This window comes from Carlito syrichta, unplaced genomic scaffold (assembly GCF_000164805.1).
Source record: "Carlito syrichta isolate Samal-C Ts95f unplaced genomic scaffold, Tarsius_syrichta-2.0.1 Scaffold312495, whole genome shotgun sequence".
NCBI lineage: Eukaryota > Metazoa > Chordata > Mammalia > Primates > Tarsiidae > Carlito > Carlito syrichta.
In genome coordinates, this window is record NW_007256591.1 from 52176 (window position 1) to 68543 (window position 16368).

At 34.6% G+C, this 16368-nt stretch overlaps 1 protein-coding gene across 1 annotated transcript in view; it reads right to left on the bottom strand.

Annotated features, from left to right (window-relative positions):
* The window catches only part of C6 (complement C6), a 74416-nt gene that overhangs the window by 36926 nt on the left and 21122 nt on the right, over positions 1 to 16368 (bottom strand). Inside the window, exons 6-8 of the mRNA XM_008069914.1 lie at positions 14048 to 14186; positions 5820 to 6020; positions 788 to 1028 (exon numbers count right to left, since the gene is read on the bottom strand). Of these exons, the coding sequence (XP_008068105.1) occupies positions 788 to 1028; positions 5820 to 6020; positions 14048 to 14186 (581 nt within the window). The remainder of the gene's footprint in view (positions 1 to 787; positions 1029 to 5819; positions 6021 to 14047; positions 14187 to 16368) is intronic.

Consider the following 16368-nt stretch of genomic DNA (forward strand, 5'->3'; position numbering starts at 1 on the left):
ATAATTGTATTTTTTTTCCAGGGAATTGGTGTTAGACCATCACAAGAACCCCATGCAATTTCACCCTGGAGTCTGAAACCAAATTTATCCAAAGATGCTTAGGCTGCAATAATAACCTAATATTAGTAATTTGAGGTAATACTTAAGAAACCAAGATATTGTGTATATTGTTATTTTGTAAGCAAACAGAAAAATATCTGATTTTTATCTCAAGATACAGAATTGTAGCCTTTCCTCCAATAAAAGTCCTTCACATTTGGTTTCAGTTTCCATCATTAGTAGGTACAGATTAACTTGTCCCTTGTCAAGTCCTTAATTTGTTTTTTTATCATATGTTCTTGACTTTTAGTGAAAATTATTAAAAGGACATATTATTATTGACTTTGCTATAAATTATTATTCCATGAAATTATTTTCTAGAAAAATGCTATAAGTAAATTATCCTTTAAAATTTAGTACCAGGACACACTTTGTTTCCCTTGAGTTCCTTCTTGAGTAACTTATGTAGCTTATGATGTTCCCAGATGTCAGAAAATTTAGAGGCACATATGATGCCCCAAATCACAGAGGTTGTGAATACTTTTCTTTCTTTCTTTTTTGGTCCTCATTTTCTATTTTTATTTGATTTATTTGAATATGTTTTTTATTGTTCTTTATGTCATTTTGGAAATAAAGCAGAATCTGAATAAAGCCCAAGAAGAATAATTAAAATGAAAAGGTAAGAGAAAAACAATGTATTGCATGCTATCATGCTAGTTTAAAAGAGAAAGGGCTGAAGAGAACTTACCTGAGTTCTTTATTTCTTCCTTGCTAAACTGATAGAGAAGGTCATACACACCCCCCAGGGAGCCAGAGGTGAAGTAATGAGTCCCGAAGTCATCGAATATTCGGCTGTACAAAGCAAAGTTGTATTCTAGAGGCAGATGGTTAAGTGCTTTCAAAAAGACATCAGAAAGATGCAAATCTTTAGCTTTCATTGTGAAGTTTAAGACTTTTATCACTTTATGGATCCTAATAAAATTAGAATCCTAAATGAAAAAAAGGTGTAAAAAAATAATTAAAAGTAATGAAAGCGGGAGTTATCAAGCATTTAAATGTAATCAATTTTTATCATTAGCCTTGTTTCTACCATAGTATTATAACAATCTTAAGTCTCTATTGAATATTCTCACATAAAAAATTATAATTTTTTATTTACTTTTCAGTATGGATATTCAAAGTGCTAAACAGATAAGATTATCTCAATAATGTAAACTGTGTTACTGAGGCATATGCTCTCTAGGAAAGAAGAGGTTATTTACCAGAAGAGTCGGTCTTTTTTCTTGATTGCCAATCATTGTTGCATCCCTACTGAGTTTTTATTTAGAATGCTTGCTAATGTAAATAATTGAAAAAATATTGCATACATTTTCAACTGGAAGTTATGCAACTGAGATTCCAGTTGCAGCTTGGTCACTAGCTGGAAAAAATGTTTCAATTTTCTCTACTTCTGTTGTCAAATGATAAGATGAGGCCTGCCCCCAGTGATATTTCACACATCCTTTAAACTCCAAAATGCTATGATTCTAAATTATTTAGGGTAAAATTGCCATTGTAAAAATGTCTTTATAATATTAATAAAAGGCCACAAGGTTAAAGTTGTGCACAGAAGAGTTTCTAAGCTTTTATGACTTCACTTCCAACTAATCAACAGCATCCATTCTATATCACCTGCTTGCCAAGCTATTCTTTGAGAAATCCTAGCCTAAAACTCTTGAGGAGGCGGATTTGAGAAGTATCTCCTTTATTCTTTACTTAGTTGCTTTGTGATTCTCTACTATTGCAACACTGCTGTCTCATTCATTAGTTCTTTTTTATGCAGCAGGCATAAAAACACAGTCAGGTTATTACCAAGGGGTGATATCAAAGAAAAATTATTTATATTCTTTCCCCTCCACCCATATGCATAAATATATGAGTTTTTGTTTGTTTGCAAACTTGTTTATAATTTCTTGTTAGGTCAGGTTAATTTAGAATTAGGTGGTTGGTATTATGCTTAAAATCTCATTCCCTTAGGTTGTCCTTCTACGTAGTCTCTGAGGTTTATGAGTGTATCCATGTATACTTTAAAAAAATTATATACTTTATCTGATCTCTTAATTTTTAACAAATTTCGGTGCTTGAGTAATGTAACAGAGTGAGGATATATTTTAGCAAACTAACTTTGTTGTAACTTAATTATTAAACAGCCATCTTCCTATTTGCTATAATTATAGAACAAAATGACTGCTAACACAAAAGAAAAAAGATAATCACAAGAATCTAAAAAGAGTCACCATTCATCTCCCTTCTGTCTTCCTCCCTCTTTCCTTCCTGTCTTCTTGCCTTCAATACATGTATTGCCCAACTATCTCAGACACTGCAGATACAGAAGTGAGCAAAGTTCATACCTTTGTAAAGCTTACATTTGTAAAGTGCCCATTAATTCTATTTTTAAGTTTAATACTTGAATTTAGTTATAGAACCATAGCTTTCAAAAGTTGGAGAGCCTCTGTGCTTTTAGTAAGAAGCTCACTCACTACCTGAGTATCTGAAATGCCCATTCTGGGAGGTTCCAAAATTTTAGGTTGCTTTAAAGACTGAATCACAGAAAATACAAGTTAAACTTTGGTAGCTAAACTTAGCACAAACACCTTCATGGTACTCTGCTTGCTAGTGCATGATGGTTGGAACTGGCTATTTTAGGCTAAAAAATTATATCTCAGTAGGTTGTTAAACCACAAATAATCTATTTCAATTATTTGTGTGGTTGTGCCTTATTTTAATCATACTTCTGCGGTTTCACTTTTGTAAAGTATATCAGGAAAGTACTGAATTTTATTGAGTTAACTAGTATTTTGTTGTGAAACTATTTGCCTAACAAATGTCTAGTCAGATCTGTGGCTGGCAAAATAAAGTATTATGCTCTACTGAAGGACTTGGATTAATTTTCAAGTTTGTGGTACTTCATTTTCACTACTTGAAGACTAAGAGAGGCTGCAGTAGCATTTTCTATTTAGTTGGTGATTTCCTTAATTGAGTGCAGACCTAATCAAAGACAGTAGTCATGATGTTGGGTTGAACTGTATAAGGCTGACAGTTATTTAAATAAAAAATGGTTTAATAACAGTTTTATATGTCCAAACTGGATACAGTGTATAGCCCTGAATGTTTCCACTTTGGGGCAAACTATTAGAGGACCAAACAATAGCTGCTTGTCTACAGATAAGGGTTTTTACAAATATTCTTTAGTGTGTTTGAAATATTTTTAAACCAAGTAAGTGAAGCAAATCTTAATGTCAGGACTGCTATCTATACCTACAAACATCACTCAAACATCCTACCTTCTTATCTTTGACTATATTTTTAGATATTTCCAATCCTAGATGCTATATCAGAGTGAGCTGGGATGTTAAAAAGAAAAGGCCAAATTTGCATGTCCAACTCCAAGTATTCTGAATCAGTAGATTAAGGGAAGGGTCTAGAGATGTATGTTTTTACTTACAAGAAATTCTGATATTCACGTGTCTTACTAATATCATTTGGAGGGCATTATGTGATGCATAGGCCATTAAAAAGTGAAGTAAAAATATATGTCATATGTTATAAAAGAAAACTATTTTATTCTCATATTTTACTTGTCCATATCATCAGAGCTGTATTCTTTTCATAGTTGAAATTATGAATAAGTAAATAAATAAATAATCAAATAGCATGAAGTATAATGTAAGGGAATAAGAATTGGTGGACAAAAGTCAGTTGAACTGATTTCAATTTCCAACTCTGGCATTTACTCACTGTAAGATCACTGAAAGTCAGTCAGATTCTTGGACTTTGGTATAATTCCTGCCACCTGGTAGGTATTTGAGAAATGTTTGTGGAATTAAAAACAAGTATATGAACTTCAACTTATTCATCTGGAAAATGTTGTTAAAATATCTACTCTGGTTGCCTCTCAGGGTTCTTCTGATGGCAAATGAATTTCTTAGGAAAGTTATAGAGTGCTGTACTGTAAGATCTCATATTTATATGTGTGTATGAGTGGATGAATAGACAAAACTAGGAGGGACACTACAATAAAGGCAGGAGGAGTCATACTATGCGCCCTCCGGTTGTTGGTCTGGTTGGCTCCAGCGTTGGTACCCCTGTCTCCTCCTTTCATCTTTTCCCTCTCAAGTTCTAGATTCAGGGCTCATTCTTCCCATTCATCTTACAGAAAAGAACAAATACCACTTTGGGTGGTGGTTGTAATAGGTACTATCTTAAAAGATCTTCATAAATATCTAAAAATTTCTAATAGAAACCCCTCTTTTAAATCATTTAAGAGTTGGAAGTCTTGTCCAAGAGATATAACATGTCAATAATAGATGAAAAAGTAACATATGAAGAAAGATTAACAGGAGAAGCTGCATCTTTACATATTGAAAGGGTTCCATGTTATCCTGGCAAGATGAGAAAAATCCAATAATTAGATATATTCTAAATTCTAAGAGTAAAACAAACAAACAAACAAACAAAACCCACATAACTTTCCAAACATGGGGAACAAAACAAAAAAAGAAGATTAGCTCTAAATGTCATTTTTTTCTTATACAGCAATGGAAATTTGAAGGCAGTGGAATAATGTCTACTGGCTTCCAAGAGAGGAAGACTTTGATATAACCAGCACATTCTTTATCTTTATTGCTTAAACAAAAGGCAGGCAATTTCAGATATACAAAAATTTAAAGAATATACCTTGCAGGTATTTTTATCTGAGGAAAATACTAAAAAAAAAAAGACAACTAAATGAAAATAGAGATTACTAGAAAAGGAAGATGAGTGGAAAAGAAATGGTGATGGGCAAATTTGTGTGTGTATGTGTGTGTGTGTGTGTGTGTGTGTGTGTGTGTGTCTAAATATTTACCTTATAATACATATATAAAATATAACACACATAAAATGTAGACTATGAGCTTAGAAATTGCATGTATTATATGAGGAATCTCTAAGTAGAGTACAGAAGTCAGAGTAGAATACGAACTAACATACAATTAAAAGTAAGTACAGTACAAACTCTAGGAATAGCTTGGAACACAAATGTTTTTAACTATTTCACTGAAACTGTGGTGTTAGAAGCTCATAATAAGAGAGTAGGAAGGCAAGTATGTTCTCAAGGACATCGTGGGAATGGCATGTGGAGAACAGGCAAGTAAAACATCTTTTGGGGGAACCATAAATATTATTAAATGTGATGAAATAAAAATTATAGGTTTAATTATGCTTATCAGCTAGAGAAAAGTAGCTACAAGTAGCACTTAAAAGTATAGTAGAGTTTCCAAAATGACCAACAAGAAAAAAAGGTAGTAAATAGAAATGTGATTGTAAAAAAAGCAAATGTAAGAAAACACAAAACAGTAACAAAGTGAAATAAGTAAGAAAAATAAAAGATGGAAGAAATACAATAAATTATTTTAGTGAGTATACTAAATGTAAGTTGGGTAAATTTTCCCAACACATAAAAAGATAAATTCCTATTATATGTGATTTATATGAAACACACCCACAACAGTATGAAAAAGAAAAGTGAAAATAAAGAGAACATAACAATAATACAGTCAGATACTTGCAAAAAAAAGCATCAATATATATATTATCTCTGCAACTTTTGAAGTGGGATATAACAAAGAAGTAAAGCTATTTAAATATGTAAGAAATTTTACTGATAGTAATGCAATACTAAAACTCCTTCTTGTTACTTGATTACTTGAATTTGTGTAATTTTCAAAAAAGAATAAAAAGATTGGGAATCATTTTATTACCTTTTTGTGGGAAGCTTCAATGGCTTGTTTAAAGGCAGAATTATGGTTGACAGTTTCTCTTCTCTTTGAGGAATAAAAAATTGGTACATGAAAAGAGCCTTTCCCTTCACTAACATGTGCAGTTTTTTTATTTTCATCATGTCCAAGAGAAGTTAAATCATTGTAGAATTCTGTTTCCAAATCTTCTTCTTTAGTTTGTACCTGGAAAAAAAGTCTATATAAATAAAACATAACTTAGGAAATACTGGAGTGACTTGTGAATATCTGATACAATGATCCTTGATTAATGTATGCACTCAGCAAATATTTATTGAGGATGCATTTTGCTAGCGAACAAAAAATGTTAGTCCCTGCACTAAGGGAGTTAATAGTTTAGTTAGGAAGAGAGATAATCACACTTAATTCCATTTGGTAAGTATTTTGCTATCAATGGGATCCCACAGATAAACATAAGACCCAAAGAGGCAATCTCAGGAAAGTCTCCCTTAAGGAAGTAATATCTAAGCTGAGCCTTAATGAGGTGATAAGCAGTGAAATCTATTTTTGGTTTGCTTGAGATTTTGATGCACCGTGCAATCTAATGCAGATGTGCCTTTTTTGGAAAACTGATGCTTAGAGGGCAAATGCTGTCTGATCCTGCCCTTTTTCCATTTCTGTCCCCTTTCTCTTATTGAGATCTTGGGCTTTAGTACTCTATGGGTCACATCTGTGACACAGAGGACAAATAGTTGGTTAGTTTTGCCTGGTGAGTGGTTAATAGTCATCACTGACTTGGTCTGGAAAGAAGAGAAAAAAACAGCCAGCGGGTTTGACTTGAGTTATGAGTGGAGCAGGTTTTTTCCCAAGAACAAATCAAACCCTTGTTATGGTTATACTGGTAAGAAGAAAACAGTGGATGAGTTAAACAAACAAACAAACTAACTAAAACTAACTAACTAAAAAAACAAAGTTGTAAAGTAAATTGAAGAGTACAGCAGGTCCTCCAGCAACATCATTTTGTAGTAATATTGATGAGGAAAAAAAAAATCAGTTCCTATCAGGAGCCATTGTGGGGCCACTGCCTGTGCGGAGTTTGTACATTCTCCCTCATATCCGTGAATTTTCTCCAGTTATCCCAACTTCCTCCCACATCCCAGTGAACTGGCATGTCTAAATGGTCCTAGTGTGAATGTGTGTGTGTTTGTGCCCTGGGATAGGATGATGTCCTGTCCAAGATTGGTTCCTACCTTGGCCCTGAGTTGCTGGAATAAGTGCAGGCCACCTACAACCCTGAACTGGAATCAGTGGGTTGGAAAATGAATGAATAAATATAAATTATTGTAAAATAAAAATCTACAAAGCATACAATGGTCATATAAATGTACAACAACAAATGATGCTTTTACCAAGGCAATCAGTGAACCCATCATATTTGATTGTGTTTGAACTGCATGGTGGTAGGAGGTGCTCTTGACAATTTTTTTCTTTGCAAATATTTATTCTTTGATGTAGTTCACCACCACTACAAATACTATCACTTACTGGTTTATAAAAAGTGGAGTAGACCATTCTCTTGCTTTTATTAATCTTTCTTAAATGTGTGTATAGCTCACACTTATTTCAATGTTTAATATAAGATATGTTTTAGTTTTTACTTAGAAGTTGGGTGATGTTTTCATGACTAGAAATATGTCACAGGAACTTAATTTTTGTTTATATCAATTAGTCTAGGATAAAATAGATTTCATTATTTTTGTTTGTTTGTTTAAAGTTGCAGTTCCCAAAAACTTATTGCTGTTTCTAAGTGAAAGCTTATTGTACTTTTTATGTTCAAGATGCTTGTCTAGTTTAAAATAGAAATATCTCTTCTTATTTAAAAATAATGTTAAAATGCACTATGAGAAACAAAAAACTGAACACTGCATGTTCTCTCTTCCTGTATACTGCCTAAATATTGGGCACATATGGATAAAAGGGTGGGAACAACAGACACTGGGCACTGCTAAAGGAGGGAGGGAAGGAGGGAGGGAGGATAAGGATTAGAGATACAGGCCGGGCTCAGAGGCTCAGCCTGTAATCCCAGCACTTTGGGAGGCCGAGGTGAGTGGATTGCCTGAGCCCGCGGGTTCAAGACCCGCCTGGGCAACTTGGCGAGACCTCATCTCTACAATTAATCAAAAATTAGCCGGGCGTGGTAGCACATGCCTGTAGTTCCGGCTACTTGGAAGGCTGAAGTGGAAGGATCTCCGGACCCCAGCAGGTCAAGGCTGTGGTGGCTGGGAGCGTGCCACTGCACTCCAGTCTGGGCGATGGAGTGAGACTCTAACTCAAAAAAGAAAGAAAAAAATAAGAGAGAGAGAGAGAAAAGAGATACAAAACCATCCGTTGGGTATCACACTCACTAATGGAGTGGGAGAGCTTGTCAGAAGCCCACACCTCACCTTCAAGCAATATGCTTATGTAATAACTCCTCCTGTATCCATAAGTCTAAAATAACAATAAAAAAATAAAATGCACTGTGAGATAAAACACATGCCAACATTAAATAGCTTGCCTGTTAGCTAAGAAAGGGCAAAATAATCCAGTTGCAAAAGACAATGGCTCAACAGTAAAATACAGTCAAAATTTCCATGATACTTTAAGAAATTGCAATGCATGCTAGTTAGCATTTAAAATGTCCATGATATAAAGCTCTTTAATTAACAACAAAGCAATGCAGTTGTATTTAAATATAACTGTTTACATTTCTTTTAAAAAAACTCAGGGTATACATTTTTGTTCTATGAATTATCTTTAGTACAAGGATTTCTAGAAGAACTAGAAATCGACCTTCTATATGACCCAGCAATCCCCCTACTGGGAATATACCCAGAGGAATTCAAATCATTCTACAAAAGAGATACCTGCACCCACATGTTTGTTGCAGCACTATTCACAATAGCAAAAACATGGAACCAACCATGCTGCCCATCGAAGCTTGTCTGGATAAGAAAAGTGGTATATTTACATAATGGAATATTATGCAGCCATAAAGAAGGACAAACATGGATCTCACAGCAATTTGGATGGATTTAGAGTCTATCATACTCAGTGGTCTATCACAGAAACAAAGAACAGAGTACCATATGTTCTCACTCGTAAGTGGACCTTGAACAATTATCATAATGCTATAAGAAACAGATTGGCAGTAGTGGGAAACTACTGGGGGTAGATTGTGAGGGAGGTTGGGGGGCAGGATTGGCAGTTGAAGGAAACTGCCAGGGGAGGGAGGGGCACACCTCATCTACAAGGATACCTGCATAATGAACATTTGTATACCTAATCCTGAAATGTACCCCACATCTTTAAAATAAAATAAAAAAAAAAAAACACTTCAGCACAAGAAGAAAACATGTTGTTTTAAGAAAAGCATGTTAGTATGTAAGAGTGGAAGAGATTGGGTATGCTGTGCAGCAGCCCTAAGAAGATCTGACTATATAAATTAGCTGATTGGGACGGCAGGTTTATCAGTGGTGAAAAATGACATTTATATGGAAAACTGGGGGCTAGGCCTTGTATGTCCTGCAAAGTATTGCAAGTTAATTCTAAAGGCAAGATTTTTCACATAATAATTTTTTTAGTTTGATGAGGTCCTGCTTGCCTATCTCTTATGTGACAGGCTTTTGGGGTTATGGTCAGGAGTATGTTCTCACTCATAAGTAGATCCTGAACATTTATTGTAATACTACAAGAATGCTGGGTTCAGTGGCTCAGCCTGTAATCCCAGCACTTTGGGAGGTCGAGGCAAGTGGATTGACTGAGCCCATGGGTCTGAGATCAGCCTGGGCAACCTGTTGTGTCCACCTCTCTACAATAGACAAAAAATTAGCTGGGCATGGTGGTGCATGCCTGTAGTTCCGGCTACTTGGAAGGCTGAGGCAGGAGGATCCTAAACCAGGTGAAGTGAGGACCAGTGGGAGGTAGACTACTATCTACCTAATCCTATCTTATACCCCACATATTTTTTTTTAAACTGAGCTTCTAAAAAGTAAAATAATAATAATTTTAAAAATAATTATTAACTAAATGAGTGAAAAATTGAGAATGTCACCATAACATTTGTTTTTTAAAGATCACATTAATTACAGTTAACTGAAGTGGAAACAAGAAGAACCGTTTTAAAAGCTGTTGTGTTGAGCTAAGTGAAACAGGATAATGGCCAAGTCTATAGGAATGGTGGTTGTGTAAAGCAAAACTGGTGAATTTGAAAGATGTCTAGATGCAAATCAACAGAAGTTGCTGACCAAGTTAATGTGAGGGAGAGAAAGGGGGATGAGGAAGTAGGGGATGACGGGAAATGCTATTTTGTGAAAGGCAGTATAGAAATTCAAGGCAGTTTTTGAAAGGAGGAAGATGAGTTCTTCTAGCGATATGTAAGGAACAGCAGATAGGCTCTGTTAAATTCCATTTTTCTAGATTTTCCCAGGAAAAGATGTTGACCAGAGACTAGGGAAAAGGTTCTCTGTTTTATATATTATTGCCCTATGTTCCAGCTGAGCACAGCCTAATAGTCTTTGGATCTGGTGGGCTCAGATGCATGTGTTCATATGTTTATTTCTGTATTTGAGGAAAGAAGAAAGTGGGTTTGCTGGGAGAAGCAGAAGAGAGTTGAGGGAAATGAGGGATTAGATGGAACATGGTGGCATCTAATTTCCTCTGTTGTGAGGGATAGAAATAGAACCTGAAGTTGTCAATTTTATGAGAAATCTAGGGAATATTTGAGGGATTACAGAGCTATTAAGATGCCTGAAGGCTTTGGGATGCAGCAAGAGGCAATGTCTGGTTAGGTCCGTATACTAGTAAGAAAAGTCTAGTGGCTGTAACAGCCCTCTGCAGTTTGCTGGAGATATTAAGTGCTTAGCAAACAACCAGTAGCAAAGCAGCAGTATGACAGAAAAGAGGGAAAGATTCCTGAGTAAGTGATATAACTCCAGGAACTGATACAAAAGTCTTGGAGTTACTGAGCTCTTCATTTAGCAGCTGGGAGATCCCTCAGGAGCATAATTCTGATGTGACTGCTAATGTGACCTCATTCAAAACTCCTCATACAAAACACAAATAGTGAGGAGATTTTCTCTCTCTCTCTCTCTCTCTCTCTCTCACAATCACATACACACACACACACAAAACAGGCACCAGCCATATTTAACGTATTAATTGTGGAGATGGCGTAATGGCTTAGGATTTGTTGACTTAATGAACTTCTTGACCTCCCTCTACAACTCTCTTCTCATCTGCATATACAGATTCAAGTCAGGGACCTGACTCCTGGATCAACCTGGTCAAGATACAGTTCAAATGCATGCTTATATTTGAGACCAAAGCTCTGATAACTGGGCGTGTTCTTTATAACTAAGTCCCACCTTGATTTATACTTTTTCAAGATACTAGAGTGTGACTTCAGGATCACAGTTTTTGTGATTGGGTCCCTATTGCCTGCTACCAAAGCCTCCAGTGATTGTGTTAGCCATCACTCTTTGTGCAACTACTCTAATCCCTTCTTTTGGGAACATGGAAAGCTGACTCTCTCTGTCCAATGAAATGCAAATATAAGTGATATCTGTCACTTTAAGAGCTGGTAGACAATATGTCATTCTCTCTTTTATTTTTGGAGATCCATCATAGACAGATGTGTCAAGACAGAATCTCTTAAGTTCCTGGGTTTCTGAGTGACTACAATAACATATTGTATGACTGACACTGTTTTAGGTCACTTACATCTTAGAATTGTTGTTGCAACATAACCTGAACTATCCTGATTGATAAGGTGCTCTATCTGGTGTCTGTGTTCTGTCATATATCCTGCAGTTTTTCTTTTTATGGTCTTTTATTCAGACCTCCTGCTCTGTTGCCTTCCTTTCCTTTCATGAGCTTCTTTAATCTTGTATACCAGTCATTCCATTGTTTCATCTGTCTTGATAAGCTCTAATACTACAGAAAAAAGGAAGTCAGATGTCTGCAAAATGTCTCTTCCTCTATTGTTTTCAGCAAGGTATAGCTTAAGTTGGCACAGTCGCCTGCTAAAGGCATGAATAAAGAATCAAGTAATATAGAGATCTCAGTGAAAAGTAAACCAATAGCTGGTGACCTTGAGTCTAGTAATTTCCAAATCTTTGTTTGAAGAAATGTCACTATGACCTTCTTTAGCATTTGACTATTATCTAAAACTCAATGACAGATAAATATTAGCTCAGGTAGCTTCTTAGGGCTGGACAAATTTTAGAGCTATATTGATAATGAAATGAGTCTACTTTATGCTGAATAAAGATTTTCAGGTTGCATTTCCTCAAGTAGCTTTGTCACCCAGGATTTGTGGGTGAACTCAGAGGTCTGGTAGTAAATTTCTAACAACCAGCTCTCTGGGAGGGGAAAAAAAGCTCTAATTTACTTTAGCATTTTCCTTTTTTCATGGTGAATATATTTCTACAATGGATGATTTCAGGCTACCTATGTGATGCCCTGAATTCAAACTTGAGAAAACATGCATAAGAGCAAATTATCAAGCATTTTCCTGATTCAGATGCTGTAGATGTAAATTATCCCAAGAGCCCAGATAATGGTAAAGCGTAGCAAAGTAACTGAGAAGTGACAAACTGTAAGTAATTGTAACCCTTGTTTTGAATTTATTTACTTGTCAGATTATATCTTTAATATTTAATAATGGCTATGTTTAACAATCAGATTGCAAAATTCCTGAAAATTTAACAATTGGTTCCTATGAGCTGTAAGAACTGGCTCTAGCATGTCACTGTCTAACTTCATAGGGGATACCTTTTAACTGAGAATTTACGAAAGGTGCTCAGACGTCCCACTCATTGCACAGGTTTTGATTGATGTTTTGATTGATGTTACTACCAACATCTCATCTAACATAAGCAGCCCTGGACTATAGGAGACAGGAGTTAGAGTTCTAATTCTTCTGTGCCATTTACTTCCTGTATAACTCTAATTTCAGCACATCTAACTCTTAGTAAGATGGATGTAAACAATTTTCTACCTTTCTTGGGAGGTTGTTATGGGACTCCATGACAGCAACATATGAAAGTGCTTTAAAATATCATACAAATATGCCCAAATTTGCCCTAATCTTATGTACTTTGTTTAGTTTGTAACTTGCAAAACTGCATGAAGTAGGTGCTTGCTGAGAGGCAATATGAGGCAATATGCTTTTGGGAAATCATTGTATTTTGCAAGTAAGTTTATGGATTGGTTGTTTAGAAAGCAACCCCCAATAGAACAATATTACACGTAAATGTTTAGATTTTAGCTCTGTCTGCAAAGTCTGTTCAGTCAATACACTATATCTTAAGAATAGTATTATATGTCTTTCAAGAGGTGTTTGAATTTGGCAGTTGGACCCCCAAAGACATTCCCTACCCATTAGTATATATTAGATGATTTTAAATTGAGTGTATCAAATTAGAAAATGTCTACCTGCATATGAAGGCCTTTTTAAAGGAAGTGTTAAATGATTTCTTGCTGAACTCATACTATTCATAAAGTGGCTCTTAGAAATCATTAAACCTTTTGAAATTCTTTCCAGCATGTTAAATTTGCATGCAAAGATATCATCGCTAAAACCATGTACGTGTGTTTCTATTACCACAAATTAAAGGAAATAAGTAGTTCATTTTAGTGCAAGTATGGAGTACCTATCATGTGTAAGGCACTGACATAGATTCTGGGACTAGTTAGTATGTTGCTAATTACCACCTAGGAAAACAAACAAACAAACCAGCTAATAAAATATAAAGGAAGATATTATCTCACTATACTTGAACTCATGACTTTTCTCATGAACCCACCATTTTTAAAAACGCTAAATTTCATTATCTAGAGAACTACTTATAATAAAAGAAAAATTTGAACAAATCAAACCATAAATCAAACAAATTTGTGTGAAGGTAGATTAGAGCTGAACATTCTTTGGAGAAGTCATGAACTCCAATCAGGGACACGTGGGCTTGTATCTGCAATTCACTTCTTACTAGGTGTTTGACTCCAGACAAATTAGTTACCTTAGTTTTTTTAATCTGTAAATTGATGATAACACTGACCTCACTGGATCTCGGATGGATGAAATGCAAACATATACTAGGTGAATAAAATTACTCACCACCTTCTCATTCTGTCCCTTCATTCATCACAAATTTTTTTTTAATGAGAAGTGTAGCTTATAATCACCATAGTCCTTGGGTTGTCCTTCATACCTCAAAGTTGACACTTTCCAGATTGGCCGGAACACGGTATGGATTACTTGCCCTACTGCTTTTGACAGTTTTACATATTCCCCCAGCGAAAGAGTTATCAAGGACTTCTCCTCTGGGCTCTCCTGCCAGAAAATGAAACCTAGAAACAAAGTAATTTTCAAGAATTCAATAGATATAGAGCAATCTTTGAAATTTACCTTACCTATGTGAAAGAAATTTCTTTTCTAGACATTTTTGACTCATGACAAATGACTAGAAGAAAAGTACTTTTTATTTTTTCTAATCCACGGCGTGGTATCCAAAGAGGGCTGGCAAGCTCAGCCCCACTGGCTCTATTAGGTTCTCATATTTCAACATAAAATAAAATATGGGTTTGTAGGTTTTTTCATGACCTACAAAGTCAGTGTGAACTTTGGAACCAGATTATAAAATCAATTATTAGATAATAAATGCTATTCTGGGCTCACTCCTTTCTGCGTGGAATTTGATAATGAACTAATATCAAAATAGTAGTAGCAAAATTTTAATGGAATTGTGATAGTATTTATTTTAAGTCATAACTGTATTTATAATATTTTAACTATTTAAATATTTTATTTAAAATAAAATATATTTTATTTAACATATGCTTGCATACTATTTACTATAAGCCAAGCAATACCAAGTGCTTTATGAATATTAATTTAGTTAAGTGCTTTACAAATAATAATTTATTTAATATTTATTATAACCATATGATATAAACACAATTATTTTACCTGTTTTAAAAATGAGGAAATTCTGGTTCTTAGAGATTAATTAACAGCATAAATCAAGTATTTTAGAAGTTGTTTTGTGGTAGATAAAAAAACTTCTCCAAGATGCTACTGTTTTTCCAAATTCTTAGAGATATCAATGTGTATTTTGTGAAAAAATTATCTTTTTTGTCGAAAAAGTTTAGTAATGCTGGCTGACATAGATTATAAACATTGTTTTCTATAGGACTTGTTAGAGTGTTTAAAAATATAAACCATCAATCTCCAAATACATTTAATCAAATAATCTTGTCTTCCATAGAATACATAACACAGGTCTACAGAATATCATTGGAAAATTTCATGTGTCAGAAGGAATAGCATTCCTCCCTCCCTCTCATGACCCATAAGTACATCAATCTGTTCTTATGGTGAGGTGGTGGGACTAAAGGGGGTTATAAACATCCTCAAGAATGCAATCTTGCACTTATGTCTGTTTCCCTTGTACCTCTATAGTGTGAATCCACAAGGCAAAATGTATCTAAAAGACACTGCCCTTACCAGAAGTCGCAACATTACGTTTCATAACTACCACACAGATCTGAGAAAAGACAAATAGATTCATCCACTGGCAAGAACATCAAGAAGTGGTTCAGCATGTGAGACTTTTGTGATTTGCTACCAGGCATTTGGATTTAAAGCAGAAAATTTAATAATTTTTCAGGCACTTGTTCTAACTGACATAATATTTTCTTTCAAAAAGGAGCAAGGATAATTTAAAAGTTGTTAAATAATGTTAGGACACTGAAAATAAATTAATGGCTAATACCAATACTTGTACATTCTTTACCAATATAATTGTGTTAATGTAAAAATACACACAGTTTTCATGTTTCTTCACTTGAGAAAGGAGATAATAATTGCTTTCTCAGGGTAGTTGTGGTAATTAATAGTGACCAACACAGGTCTGGCCTGTCCAATAAGAAGAAATAATACATATTAATCTTCCCAATTTGCCAATATAGAAAGTGTCTCTTAATTTCATTAAAAAAGTTGCGTACTAAGTCCGAGAATGATTGCTTGCAGGATCCAAGGTCAACAGACAAATATCAAATATATTTCTATACAATAACAACAAACAATCCAAAAATAAAATTAACAAAACTATTCCATTTGTAATAGTGCCTAAATGAAGAAAATCCAAAGGAATTTATTTAACAAAAGAAATCTAAGACTTGTATACTGAAAAATGTAAACAACTATTGAGAGATACTAAATTAGATCTCAGTAGATATTCCATACTAACATATTGGAAGAGTTTATATTATTAGGATGGTAGTACTTCCCAAATTGATCTATAGATTCAAACAATCACTATCAAAATCTCGACTACTTTTTTGTAAAACTTGGCAAGCTGATTCTAAAATTCAAGAGACTTAGAATAGCCAAAACAATATTGAGAGAGAAAGACAAATTTGAAGGAGTCACACTTCCTGTTATAAAGCTTACTTCAGAGCTAGAGTAATCAAGACAATGTGGCATGGGTAAAGACATATAGATCAATGGTATAGAATTAAGAGTACAAAA